The 14,333-nt window shown below is 40.3% G+C and overlaps 1 protein-coding gene across 7 annotated transcripts in view; it reads right to left on the bottom strand.

Annotated features, from left to right (window-relative positions):
* Positions 1–14,333, bottom strand: part of ARHGEF6 (Rac/Cdc42 guanine nucleotide exchange factor 6) — a 117,439-nt gene that overhangs the window by 17,639 nt on the left and 85,467 nt on the right. For all 7 annotated transcript variants that reach the window (XM_065914911.1, XM_065914912.1, XM_065914910.1 and 4 more), the window contains 3 exons: positions 6,057–6,195; positions 3,263–3,322; positions 1,163–1,309 (listed from right to left, as the gene is read on the bottom strand). In XM_065914911.1, coding sequence (XP_065770983.1) covers positions 1,163–1,309; positions 3,263–3,322; positions 6,057–6,195 — 346 coding nt within the window. The remainder of the gene's footprint in view (positions 1–1,162; positions 1,310–3,262; positions 3,323–6,056; positions 6,196–14,333) is intronic.

The following is a 14,333-nucleotide window of genomic DNA, read 5'->3' as shown; positions in this document are numbered from 1 at the left end:
TACCTTTTCAACACCTGCCTACAAGTTACCTCCATCTGGATACCAACCATCACTTAAAGTTACCAGGTCTGAAATGACATCTGTCATCTCTTCTAGCCCCTGGATCACCACTTCCTATAGGCTTTCCTTTCCAAACAGGTCTCAGACTTGCCCCTTAAGTTTCATTCTCTCCACCATCACCTTCTCGGGCAGGGGGTACTTACTTACCACTTTCCAACCCAGCTGGCCTGTCTCCAGCCCCATCCCCTCCAGTTGAGCGGACATGTATGACTGCCAGATCAGAGAAGGCAATGGCACCCCACTCCAGTACTCCTGCCTGGAAAATCCCATGGACGGAGGAGCCTGGTAGGCTGCGGTCCATGGGGTCGCGAAGAGTTGGACACGACTGAGCGACTTCACTTTCAGTTTTCACTTTCATGCATTGGAGAAGGAAATGGCAACCCACTGCAGTGTTCTTGCCTGGAGAATCCCAGGGATGGGGTCGCACAGAGTCGGACACGACTGAAGTGACTTAGCAGTAGCAGCACGGCTGCCAGATGGTGTGATAAACAGCTCTTTCATTGTGTTTCTCTACCTCTCAGGCCTGGCATGGTTTCCTGCTGCCTGTTGCATCCATCTGAACTACCCTTGCCTGACATCCGACATTCTTCACAACCTGCCTCTCAATCAGCCCGCTCTTGCACTCCGCCTGGGAGGTTTCCTCGGCTCCCAATCAAGTGCCCTGAAGAACAAAGGCCGCCAAGTTCCTGCTCTCTCCTGAGACAATAAGAACCTCTCCCTTACAAAATCTTCCCCTCTTCTCTTCATGGCCCCTCCTCCGGTCCTGTCTCCATATAGTCCTTCCTTGCTCTCTCCCCTCTCTGAACTTCTATGGAACCTACTGTTGGGATGTCACAATCTGTCATGAACTATTTTGATTTGTTTTCCAGTTGCAGTTTGGGTTTTCATCTGTCTCTAATGAGTACTTTGAAGGCAGAGATCAAGATCATGGCTGTTCTTTCCTCCTAACTCCCTCCCACAGCACCAAGCAGAGGGCTGGGCAAAGAAGAGGTCCTCAGTTTCTGATGCGAAAGTTCGACTGTTTGATCTTGATGGGAGAAGACATAAAGGAAGACACATATAAGAGATGGAAGAAGTGGTGTCGAACTGTGAAACCTCTTACCTCACTTGTTCCACACTGCACCATGACTTGTGACATAAAGATCACATTCCCCAAGGTTTTAATATCGTCCCCTTCCCATGCCTGAATAGGTTCCGAAAGGATCTGCAGCTCCAGCTGTTTTCTCTTTCTGAGATCTTGGCACTGCCCCTACAGAACCAAAGCAGAACATAATGGAATAGGAATTCTTCCAAAACAGACCTAAAACAAGACTAAAATAAGATGTGGTTCTTGACTCTCAGATTTCCACTGAGTCCCTGCTGTTCATCACAAATCCCATCACCAGCTCCATTCTGGACAGACAGAAAGGTCTACTACTTTAAATCGCTAGCCCTGAGTCCCCAGACATTTGTAAGGAAGAGCTACTTCTCATTTTGTCAAAACATCAAGATAAACTGGTAGAAAGGGATTGCCTCTCCCTCCCCACAAGGAGTATGGGAAAATAAGCAGAATTACATCAAATGGGGACAGTACATTCAGATCTGCTGCCTGGCATCCCTGTTGGTGCCACCTCCCCTCCATCTTGTCTATCTTTGCATGAAGAGTGCTTTGAGTTACAAAGCAATCTTATTTTTCTAACTCAGTTTCCAACCAAATAACATCTTAATTTATAAAATGACTCCAAGAGTTATTGAAAAAGAGAAAATTAAACTCCTTATGCCACAGTGATTCAAACTGATCTTATAATGAAACATGTGCACCATCCTACACTTTGTTTTGGGACTAGTAGTAGGTTGCTATAAAAAGTACTAAGTTCATTTTTATCCTTAAAAGGATTAGAAAAAGAGATACAACTGAATTGCACAAATACAAATTGAAAATACAAGCCAAGAAACAATATGTGGGCTATAGTTACTATATATATATATATGTATGTATATATCACTGTTTCGGAAAATGCAGTTATCTTAAAATAATTTAACAGTAATCAATCCAAATTAAATATGAAAATAAGCATATGATTAGTTATAGTCCTGTTTCCAAATGACTGTCATAGCATTTTGGGATGTGTTTTCTATAAAATCTCTCTCTGCTGTTCCTTTCAGGTAAAAGGAAACTTGAAGAAATAAATTGATACATTTTTGAAGTACCTGGAATGGGAATAAGTATACTATAACCATCAAAGTAACTTGTACAACATGTAAAATGATTAGAACTAATTTGTTTTCAAAAGAGACATGTTATATTCAATCTACACAGGAAAAAAGAAAGGGGACACAAATAACAATAACAAATGCCACAGGTTTCAGTGGCCTGTTCTATTAGGTTGAACCATATCAAACAGCCAATATTTGACCATTTTTTGTCTTCCATGGGAAATTTAACCTGATACCTTACTCTCTGGTCTTCAACTTGCTATTTAACTGTAGACATGTCAGGTACAGATCTTTCAACAGCAACAAAAATGAGGTGACGGTTAAAGTTGCATCATAATCTTACAGCAAGAATCAATAACTGAACATTGATCTTCATCACTTGGAATACTATGGAAATGTCTAAAATGAAGCTTAACTTAATTAATGACCCCAAATAACATTTACTTTCCTCCTAAAATGCCACCAAGCGGTTTTACATCAGTGGTTTCAAGAGGACATTAAGCCATCATGCTCGAGATTTGACATAAAGGTACCTTTGATAGCAATCTGTATATGGCAATTGTATTTTAGCTGTTTTTTTTTTCCTTTTAGATTTGATGAAGGATTTCTTTTTCCTATGCAAAGAATAGACTCACACCTTTTGGCATAAGTAGATGAATCCAGTATTGATGCCAATCAGTGAAGGACGAGTTGCACAGACGTAAGGTGAGCAACACAGGGGTAAAGACAAAGACACAAAAGGAAACCCCCCACCTACACAGCCATGCTTAATGTGGCAGAGACTTCAAATGTGAGGACTTTACACCCTCAGCCTGGCAACCTTTCACAGGTAAGCATGATGTTTGGAAGACAACATTAAATGAAACAATCACTGCAATATGGTCACTAGAGCTTACTGTTTCCACTCCAAAGACCTTTGCAAAAGGAAAGAAACATTACACACAAGTCACTGTTTTAGAAACAAAGACTACGAAATAGAGAATAACAATTTTAGAGCATCACCTACCATGAGAGTTTTGAATGCTATGATTGCTTTCAGAATATCCTGGTGATCTGGATGCGTATCCTATCAAAAGAATACATTTTAAAACAGCATTAAAGGAGAACAAATCAGTGGTTGCCAGAGGGTGGGGTGGGAGGAAGGTGTGGCTGCAAAGAGATCAAAAGAGGACATTTTGAGGGATGATGGAACTGTTGTGTATTGCATCAGTGATGGTGGTAACTCAAATCTATACATGGGGTAAAAGTCACAGAACTGTACCTCAAAGAAAAAATCAGTTTTGCTATATGCTAATTTCAAGATTACAAAATAAGACAGCACTTGAGCCTTTGGAATCTCAGCAACTCTAATGATTAGGTGATAAAGAAATTAAGACTGTTCGGAATACATTATATATTTGGTAACATATGTTTGGTTATTGAGGCAAGAGTTTCCATTTCCCCTTTTGCTACTATACTGTGGATAGTAAATAATAATTATTTGGGGTCATCATTAGGTCGTGTTGTTAGTAAATGATAAAAGGTAGGGAACTGTGGAAACTGAGTGATGCTCAGAGAAAAATCAATCCAATCTCATCTGCTAAACCCCCTCCATTTTCTTTCAGCAGACTAAACCTGGCGGACGGGAAAAAATTCCGTTTCAAACCATGTGCTCCTTCTTCAGCAAGCTTATTTGGTCTGCAGTTTCACAGGACTTACAAACCCCAAAAGTGAACAGGTTCAAAAATGGTTCTGAGGGGCTTCCCTGGCAGTCCAGTGGTTAAGACTCTGTGCTTCCAAGGCAGGCAGCAACAGTTCAATCCCTGGTTGGGGAACTAAGATCCCACAAGCTGGGCGGTACAGTCAAAAAACAAATTAGCTTCAGAACGAATAAACAGCCATTTTTTAAAAAATGGTTTTGAGGAGTTCACACCTGCATAACTCTTGATGAAAGGAAAGTGGAACTCCTTGGGGAGAGATCCAGCTAAGCTTTGAATTTCAGCGGGAGTAATGGGAAGATATCTGCTGTGCAACCAGCCTCCGGTGATAAAATACAGAGCTGAGTAGACTAAGGGTCTAACCCAAGCCAAGAACAGCACTGCTTATGAAAAGAAAGGTTGTATTCCTTTATAAACTCATCCTTCCCCAAATCAGCTGACCACTGCGAAGTTCAAATGTTACTCTATCATGAGCCGGCAGCCATGCTCAGTGATCAGAAAGCTGGATAAAGTGTCTTACCAGATGGTGAATTCATACTTGGGGTATGTATAATCTCATAGTGGGAAATGAAAGGCAGCCAAAGGCAGGTGACCACCAGCAACATGGAGAAGAAGTTGAAACAGGCTCCAAAAGAGAGGATCCAGCAGGAGGAGCACCTGGGATTTTATCTCTTCCAGTGAAGTGTGTATTAATATTTGCACTTCAGCACTGAGCAGTTACGGAACCTGAGGCCGCTCATTTCTGAATTTTTGTGAGAAACAAGGAGGGGCCCACCTCAAACAATTCAGCAAATTAGTTTAGCTTTTGGAAAGCCATCCAGGGCTCAACACCTTGCCGGGCTCTAACTGAAATTTCATTCTGGCTGGCATTACTCACTGGCTCCCCACTGCCTGCAGATTTCTGGCAGGTCAAAGAACCTGAGAATGTGGTTTCGCTCAGAGTACATACTTTCAATCCTTACAAATGCTGACATGACTGGCAGCATGCAACCTTTTTCTTTAAAGATATTCAAACCCTTTCAAACCTCAAAACCTTTCCCCAGACACAGGAAGAACAAGTAGGGTAAATGCAGCCTCCAGGCCCCCCTCACCCACCCACAACCCCATCCCCCAGGCTCCAGCACACAAGAACCACTCAAGAAGCTACCCCTATAGACTGGCTTTTAATAAGAGGATTTGGGCTCTTGAGCCAAAAAATGCAAGGGGACTTTGATGGAGATGTCTGGCTGCATAAAGAAAGAAACTGAGAATGGACCCATTTATTCTTCTTTCAAGAAATACCAGAATCTTCCACTGTAATCTAGCCTCAGAAAGCTGAATGACCTCAGTGACCTAGGGATAAATGCTCCTGTCTATAATAATTAAAAAAAAAAAGTTCTGCGCATTTTCTGATGCTGATTTGCTTTGTTTATCTCCCACAAGAAAGTTGGTTCATATATCAGAGCAACAGAAGATTTCTTGGTGAAAGATCTCTCTGTAGGACCACCATCTGAGTCAACCAGTGAGCAAGACCGAGGCTGGGAGAAGGGAGGGGAGGGAGAATGACCATGAATATATAATAATAAAGAGGGAGTATCTTTCAGTTATTAGATGAGTAAATCTGGGGGATCTAATGTACAGCATGGTGACTATAGTTAATAACACTGAATTGTATACTTGAAAGTTGCTAAAAATAAAAGGCATTAAAAGTTCTCACACAAAAAAAGTGGTGGATGTGCTAATTAACTTGATTGTATGGTCATCATTTCACAAAGTACGTGTATAATGAATAATCATATTATATACCTTTTAAAAGTCACGTTATACAATCTAAATGTATACAGTTTTTATTGGTCAGTCATACCTCAAAAATAAAGCTAGAAAAAAATTGATAAAAATAAGTCCAAAAATTTAAAAATCTTCAGAGGGAAAAAAAGTCCCCTTTTTATCTTATTGCATAAAGAGGAAAACTAAAAGCCCGGGAAGAGGGAACACTGGATCAAGTAAATTTTGAAACCAAGATGAACTCCTCACCAAGGCTAGTTTGGAGGCGGACTGGCTGCTGCCTCCATAGCAGAGGTCCATACTTTGTATGTGAACTTAAAACAGTTCACCTTCTCTTACCTCCATATGCCGTTCCAACTCTTGCAAGAGTGTAACATACTTTTCCAGTCGCATGAAAGGTTTGCTGAGGCTTGTTGTTAAAATGAGGATACCTGGACTGGACGCACCTTGATTTTCCATAAATCGTTCCAGATCATCACTGGCAAAAGGACGAATATAGTTTTGTTACTGCTTAATATTCCATGTAAAGAGCTATCGACTGAACATGATTGTCCTGTATTTCACAGCATATAGAACCAAATAAATTTTGTGTCACCAGCCCAAATGCTGTCCAACGCATTTCAACTCAATTCCATCAGCATGGCTCGCAACACTGGGTAGAGTGGTGAGCCAGGCACTCGTGACCCCTGGCTTCATTTCCTCATCCAACAATTATTTATTGAATATCTACTAAGTGACTATTCTCTGTTGGGAATACAGCTGTGAAGAAAACAAAAATCTCTGCCCTTAAGGAAGCCTATACCCAAAGTCATGGGGTGTACAATCTATCAGATGATCTTAATGTCAGGTTCGGAAAGTCTTTTCTGAGTCCCTGCAAACATTTAGTTACTGGCTGGCGAGATGCCAAGGAGAATAACTCACCAAGTGCTCTCTATCACCAGAACATCACTTGCAATGTTCCAGAATCAAGTCCTAAATTCAGACAGCAGCATGTCTCTATGACTAATCACAAAGTCACTTAGCCTAGGATCTGAAAACATGCAGCAGGTTACCCAAATAACTCGGCCAATAATAAAAAAAAGGACTGTAGGGAATTCCCTGGCAGTTCAGTGGTTAAGACTCCAAGCTTCCCTGGCAGGGGGTATAGGTTCCATCCATGGTTGGGGAACTAAGATCCCACATGCCAAGTGGTGGGGCCAAAAAAAAAACCTCTTAGGAACCATGTCTTGCCAATGTGTAACCTTGGGTTTTCCCTGCCCTTCAGCACATTCTGGATTTTCTCCTTTCCTCCATCTGGATTCTGAGTCCTAGGGCTGCAAGATCATTATAGTTCACATTTCTACAAAATAGAATTAAAGAAGGAAATCTGCTTTATCACTTGACCCCTCTCCTTCCTTGCTCGCCCATGCAGATCCAATCCATCACAAGCCTTCTTGTACCTGTTCATTCCTTTCCATTCCCACTGCCACTGACTTAGTTCAGGCCTTCATCTCATTCAGTCTGGTTCACTTCAACAGTTCAGCGGATTCCCTGGCTTCCAGGCTTTCTGGTTTCTGAAACCCCCTGCAGACCACCACTCCTGCTGCTTTCCTACTTAAAAACCTCCAATTGCCTGAGAGATCAATTCTTAACTTTTTAGACTCCCACTGACCCCACCAAACTTCTCATCACTCTCCAACAGGAACCCTGTACTACCAAATGACCTATTTATTCTCCCTAGAATACATCTTACACAGCACTTTCTGACTACGGCATGTTGGAATAAGTTATATTGTGTTCAAAGAAACTCACTATCAGTGATAACATGCTAGGGAGTTGGGGTGGGGTGGGTTGCAGGTTAACCCTACTATAAACACTCTCCCTCTCCCTGGGCTTTTGTGAGCAGGAGAGAAAAGAATGGAGTTTCAGTTGTTAAACAGAAACCTTGAATCACACAGAATTGTAATCTAGAAAAAGAATTGGGAATTGCACCTTCATGGCAGCTAGAGCTCATCTGAGTGGTTGCACCTAACCATCAGTGCTGCCTGTTTTATCAGTTTCTGCAGTCTTGGTCCAGAAGCAGCCAAGGGGATTGAAGTGCCCTGGACTTGAAATCATAAAACAAATTTGGTGACCCTGGATCAGTTACCAACCTCAGCTGACTCATCTGTAAAACAGAGATAAAACCTACTTCCTACTAAAATTGTGAAGCTTAAATATTGAGGTTTATAAGGCTATTGCTTCATGCTAAGTCTTTGCATGCATTTGTTCTTGTTTAATATTCACTAAAACATTTTCACACAGGTGTTATCTTCATTTTACAGACAAGAAACATAAGACTCAGGAAGGATGAGTGAAAGCAAGTAAGTAGCTAAGTTGGGATTCATACCCAAGTCTGTTGGAAATCAGTACCATCTGATGCTTGATGTGGAACACAGCAATGGCATGGGCCATCTCTGAGGTCTAAATCATGAATAAAAGGAGGGTAGGGGCTGAATTGACTTGAATAACACAGGGAGAACTTCTATAAGAAATAGTCCTTTGGACTTAGAAATTATAATACTAAGTGAAGTAAATCGTATAGAGAAAGACAAATATCATATATCACATATATGTGGAATCTAAAATATGATACAAATGACCTTGTTTACAAAACAAACTCACATAGAAAACAAGTAAACTTATGGTTACTAAAGGGGTAACAGGGTGGGGAAAGGATAAATTAGGAGTTTGGATTAGCAGATACAAACTACTATATATGAAGTAGATGAACAACAAGGTCTTACTATACAGCACTATATTCAATATCCTGTGATAAACCTCAATGGGAAAGAATATGAAAAAGAATATGTATCTATACGTATAACTGAATCACTTTGCTATACACTTGAAACTAACACAATATTGTAAATCAACTATATTTCAACAAAATTTTTTTTAAAATAGTGCTTAATGCAAGTCACTAGGGAAACACCTAAGTTAGCCTGCCTCTGGGTCAGACTGGCTTAAACTTAGAAAAAAATCATCACATATAAAATATAATTAGGAAAATAACTCGAAGTAGGAGAGTGCATTTGAGTAGAAATGTAATTTTAAGAAAATCTCATTCATAATTTCTTTTCAATTTGGTAAACAAGTCTTATTTTTCCTTTCCATGACTAAATAACTACCGCATCCTCAATGTTCTACTCAAATTGATACAAGGGTTACAACAATTAAAAGCAAATGTTAGTGTGTATTTTACTACTTTCCATGCAGCATTCTAACTTCTAGGCTTGTCAAATACTACAAAAGAATTTCTTTAATTTTCCCAATATAACATGAGATCACTGTGTCAGAATAAAACACACTGGTTATTGGGGAAAAAATAACATTTGACTACTGCAACAAAAGAACAAAATTATCTTAAAGTCACCGCCCATTATGATAAATAGATCCTCAAAGACACATTTTACTTAGCCAAATAAATCTAATGCACAAATTAATATCATTATACACAAATATAATATGCTAATATATATCACTATACCAAAACACAATCTGTCTTTCAAATACAGCTTTTAACTTTTATACAGCCTATTTGAAATGTCTTTTGAGTTTAACACGTTCTGTATGTGTGATGTAATACAACAGAAGCAGTTTTCAATGTGTGAATGTTGTTTGCAACTCAATATAACCTTATCTCACAGAATGCACACGGTGGATGGGGCTTTGGCACATTCTGGGTTGGGCTGGAAAACTCAAGAAAATTGTACATTATAACGACAGTACAGGGCTTAACTATCTCATCTGACAGTGTTTCTGTAGACTCTCTGCATAGATTTCTACTTCGAATGACGATAACTCCATCTAAAGCAGCTAGAAAAGGGTCAGGCTTTCCCCCCTTTCTGCCTCACTCTCTCGCACCAGCCTTTCTTGGGAATCGCTGTAGTCGGGAAAGTGGTGGTGAGACGTGAGGCGCTGGGAGGCTGGGTCTGGCCAGTGGAAAGTCCCGGGGATACCACTCCCACTGGGTGGGGTGGATCTCACTTAGCCCTGTTTTCACTGATCCAGTCCCAGAATCTAGGCTGCCTGCTGCTTTCCTGTCCCCACCACTTTTTGTTTGTGATTAGTCTCACTTGCTCCCTTCTCTGGTTCCTCAAAGACAGAACAGAATCTAGTCTCAGAATTTTCCCTATGTTTTACGTCCCGGAAGCAAGTACACAGCTCTGGGTTTTTCTCAAAGTCTTCACTGCTGACAACAATGGTAAACAAGAGAGTGAATAAAACTAACAAGAGGAAAAGGACACGTGGTGTTTGTGGTAGTTGCCACAGTAGAGCCGGAAGTGAGGTCCAGATCTGCCTCCAGGCTCTCTCTTCCTCTCTCTATTCTGTCGGTTCACACCGGGTCGCTCTCCCTCGTGAAAAAGAATGGATGCCACACTGAAGCATGGGAGAGAAGTGGGTATTTTTGTAAGGGTGAAGTTACTCCCAGAAAGAAACAAGAGCTACAATAGCAAACCAGAAGGGGAGAGAGAGGGGAAATCCCAAAAGACCTCACCCAGGGCAGAGCAAAAGACCGGGGCAGTCATTCAAAAATATGTAAATATGGGGAACATATCAAGGTTGGGGTCCGCTTTATATCTCGAAATCCAGAAAATGGCTTACTGTACTTTTCACAAGGTACCAACACACGATCATAACATTTTAAGGCTCTGGGCTCTGTGTGTAGGCTCAGTGCCAATCGTCATAAACATTTCTAGTATGCTACTGCCACCTGCTGGCAGAAAGCAAGATGTTCACCTGACTGGCTTGCGCTGACTCTGATTAGTGAGTGAAAGTGAAAGTCGCTCAGTTGTGTCCGACTCTTTGCGACCCCATGGACTACACAGTCCATGGAATTCTCCAGGCCAGAATACTGGAGTGGGTAGCCTTTTCCTTCTCCAGGGGATCTTCCCAATCCAGGGATCGAACTCAGGCCTCCGCAGATTCTTTACCAACTGAGCCACAAGGGAAGCCCTTGTGATTGTCCAGCTGCTAAATACCGACAGCTTTAGCAGAAATCCAGCAGTGTCCCTATTTCAGCTGAAACCTTCATGTAAAACACGATTTTAATCTGAATTTTCATTCAACTATGCTTTGCCTCTAGTATATCTGCATAAATTACCACAGGATGCCTAAAAAAATAGCTGAGATTATACTAGAAACACCATTGAGGATAATCCCAAGTATTTTAATTTTCATTCCTTACATGTAAATAAGTTACTAAGATAAAAATTCAGTTCTATGGGACTCCAGTAAGTCTTTCATCAATTCAAGGGATATTATAAAATTCTCAAAAAAATCACTAACCATATGTAAAATAGATAAATAAGGAGCTATGATATAGCACAGGGAGCTATATTCAATATCTTGTAATAACCTATAATGAAAAAGAATCAAAAACTTGGGGCTTCCCAGGTGCCCCAAGTGGTAAAAAACCTGCCTCCCAATGCAGGAGACATAAGAGACTGCGGGTTCGATCACTTGGTCAGCAAGATCCCCTAGAGGAGGGCATGGCAACCCACTTCAGTATTGTTTCGTGGAGAATCCCATGGACAGAAAAGCCTGGCGGGCTACAGTCCATAGGGTTGCACAGAGTTGGACACAACTAAGGCAATTTAGCACACACGCGCACACACACACACACACACACACACACACACATACGCTGAATCACTTTGCTGTAAACATGGAATATTGTAAATAACTATACTTCAATGAAAAAAATCATTAACCAAAATCAAGCCAATAGGATACAGTAATTTCCACCCCCCCAAAGTTGAGAATCTTTATATTAATTGTGGAACAAATTTTAAATCATAATGTTTGAAGGAATCTCTACTGTTATTTATATTTTAAATTCCTAACATGGATAAATACAGACTCAGTACCATTTCAGCACACAGAATTACAAGAGAAAATTCTTCAGTTGCAAACTTTCAAAGATGCGAACGTGGCCCTTACTAATGAAGACCTGTTGGAAATGGGGGCCCAGAGAAAGGATGAAGGGAGACAAGAGGAAGAAGAAGTAACTGCAGAACTGAATAACTTCATGACGCAGGAAAAGGCAAGAGGATTTTCTTTATTTGAGGAGGCTCTGCTAGTCACAGGACCCAAACGTAGAACAGTACACAAAGGTTGCAGCAGCCATTCAGACTGCAATCCAGAGCTACCGTTGCATCTCTGACAAGGAAAAAAAAAAAGAGCTGCGGGTTCGATCATCCAGACATCACTGGATTGGTTTTTCAAGAGGGTGGATAGAATTGAATCCAGCAAGGAACCAGAACCTGTGCCATCAACATCAGGCATGAGTGAAATTGCAGCTTACCCTCCATCTCCTATTGCTCTACCATCTCCCACCTCCTCTTTGTCCTCCAGTCAGTAACTCGTCTTGCCTGTTCGCTCGATGCCAGCTCCTGTATGCCAGCTGTCGTACTGTACTACTGTGCTTTTCAGGGTACTGTACTGTAAGATTTAAAGTGTTTTTATTTTTTGTGTTTGTATTTTATGTATTATTTGTGTGAAATGTATTATAAACCTACTACAGTACAGTACCATATAGCTAATTGTGTTAGTTGGGTACCTAGGCTAACTTTGTTGGATTTATGAACAAATTGGACTTACAAATGTATTCTCAGAATGGAACTTGTTTGTATGGAGGGGACTTACTGTATCAAATAATATTGCTTATATGTGGAATCTAGAAAAATGATACAGATGAACTTATTTGTAAAGCAGAAATAGAGACAGATAAAGAGAACAAACGAATGGACACCAACAGGGGAGGGATGGGTGGGATGAACTGGGAGGTTGGCATTGACACGTATACACTACTGATACCATGGATAAAACAGATAACTAATGAGAACCTACTGTATAGCACAGGGACCTCTATTCAATACTCTGTATGGCCTCCATGGGAAGGAAATCCAAAGAATAGGGGATATATATTTACATGCACTTGATTCACTTTGTTGTATAGCTGAAACTAACACAACAGTGTAAAGCAACTATACTCCAATAAAAACAAAAATAAATAAATATAATTTTTTTAAGACAAAATTCTCTAAACAAAAATTTGCCATCTGAGGTATACCATTTCTTTCTGGTATTTATTCAGAATTGCTATTCTTGGATCAGAAAAAAGAGAATATATACTCCTATAAATGTCAAGCTAACATGATGGGGATATCTTTTTATAGGTATTAAGAAATTTAGCCTTATCCACACAGGATGTTTAAGTATCCATCACAGGAAAAATGCCTCCGAACCATTTTGTCTTTAATGAAGATAAGTAGTAAAGTATGAAGACATTCCTGGAAATAATCAAAACAAATTCAAGACTGGTGTTCCCTTGGGGGAGGGAGCAAAGGAGGAGCAGGAAATATTGGAAAGTATGCACAGGGCTCCAATTGCTGCTATAATTTGTTTCTTAAGCTGAATGGTGGGAATGTGGGTGTACTTTATTTTTTCTCTGCTCTTTGTGTGCTTGAAATAGTGCATGATTTTTTTCTAAAAAAACAACAAGTAGCTGGTAGAAGATGAATAAAGTACAAATGAGGAGTGACAGCAACTACCTTGCCAGGTACTTTGTGCACACTGTTTCATTGACTTCTCACACCAACCTGGAAAGCTAGGTGGTTTTATTTTCATTTTACAAGTGAGAAAATTAACGTTTAAAAGTGAAGTGAATCCTGTTTACAATAGCCAGAAAATGGAAGCAACCTAGATGTCCATCGACAGACAAATGAATAAGAAAGTTGAGGTACATATACACAATGGAATATTACTCAGCTATTAAAAAGAATGCATTTGAGTCAGTTCTAATGAGGTGGATGAAACTGGAGTCTATTATACAGAGTGAAGTAAGTCAGAAAGAAAAATACCAATACAGTATATTAACGCATATATGGAATTTAGAAAGATGGTAATGACGACGCTATATATGAGACAGCAAAAGAGACACAGATATAAAGAACAGACTTTTGGATTCTGTGGGAGAAGGTGAGGGTGAGATGATTTGAGAGAACAGCATTGAAACATGTATGTGAAACATGTATATGAAACATATGTGAAATAGATGACCAGTCCAAGTTCGATGCATGAAACAGGGCACTCAAAGCCGGTGCACTGGGACAACCCTGAGGGATGGGATGGGGAAGGAGGTGTGAGGGTGGTTCAGGTCGGGGGAACACATGTACACCCATGGCTGATTCATGTCAATGTATAGCAAAAATCACCACAATATTGTAAAGCAATTAGCCTCCAATTAAAATAAATAATGTTTTAAAAAGTGAAGTGAATAACCCTGGATAACACAGCTTCTAAGTGGCAGAATTGTAAACTGAGACAATATAAAAGTGGTAAAAAGTTTAGGATCTAAAAGCAAGGACCTAACAGAAGCATAAGAGAATAAGAAGAGGTAGCAGAAATACACAGAAGAACTATACAAAAGAAGATCTTAATGACCCAGATAACCACGATGGTGTGGTCACTCACCTAGAGCCAGACATCCTGGAATGTGAAGTCTAGTGGGCCTTAGGAAGCATCACTACAAACAAAGCTACTGGAGGTGATGGGATTCCAGTTGAGCTATTTCAAATCCTACAAGATGAT

This window comes from Muntiacus reevesi, chromosome X, assembly GCF_963930625.1.
Source record: "Muntiacus reevesi chromosome X, mMunRee1.1, whole genome shotgun sequence".
In the NCBI taxonomy this organism is placed as follows: Eukaryota; Metazoa; Chordata; class Mammalia; order Artiodactyla; family Cervidae; genus Muntiacus; species Muntiacus reevesi.
Note: the sequence above shows the minus strand (reverse complement) of the source record. Positions and strands in the feature narration are given on the sequence as shown.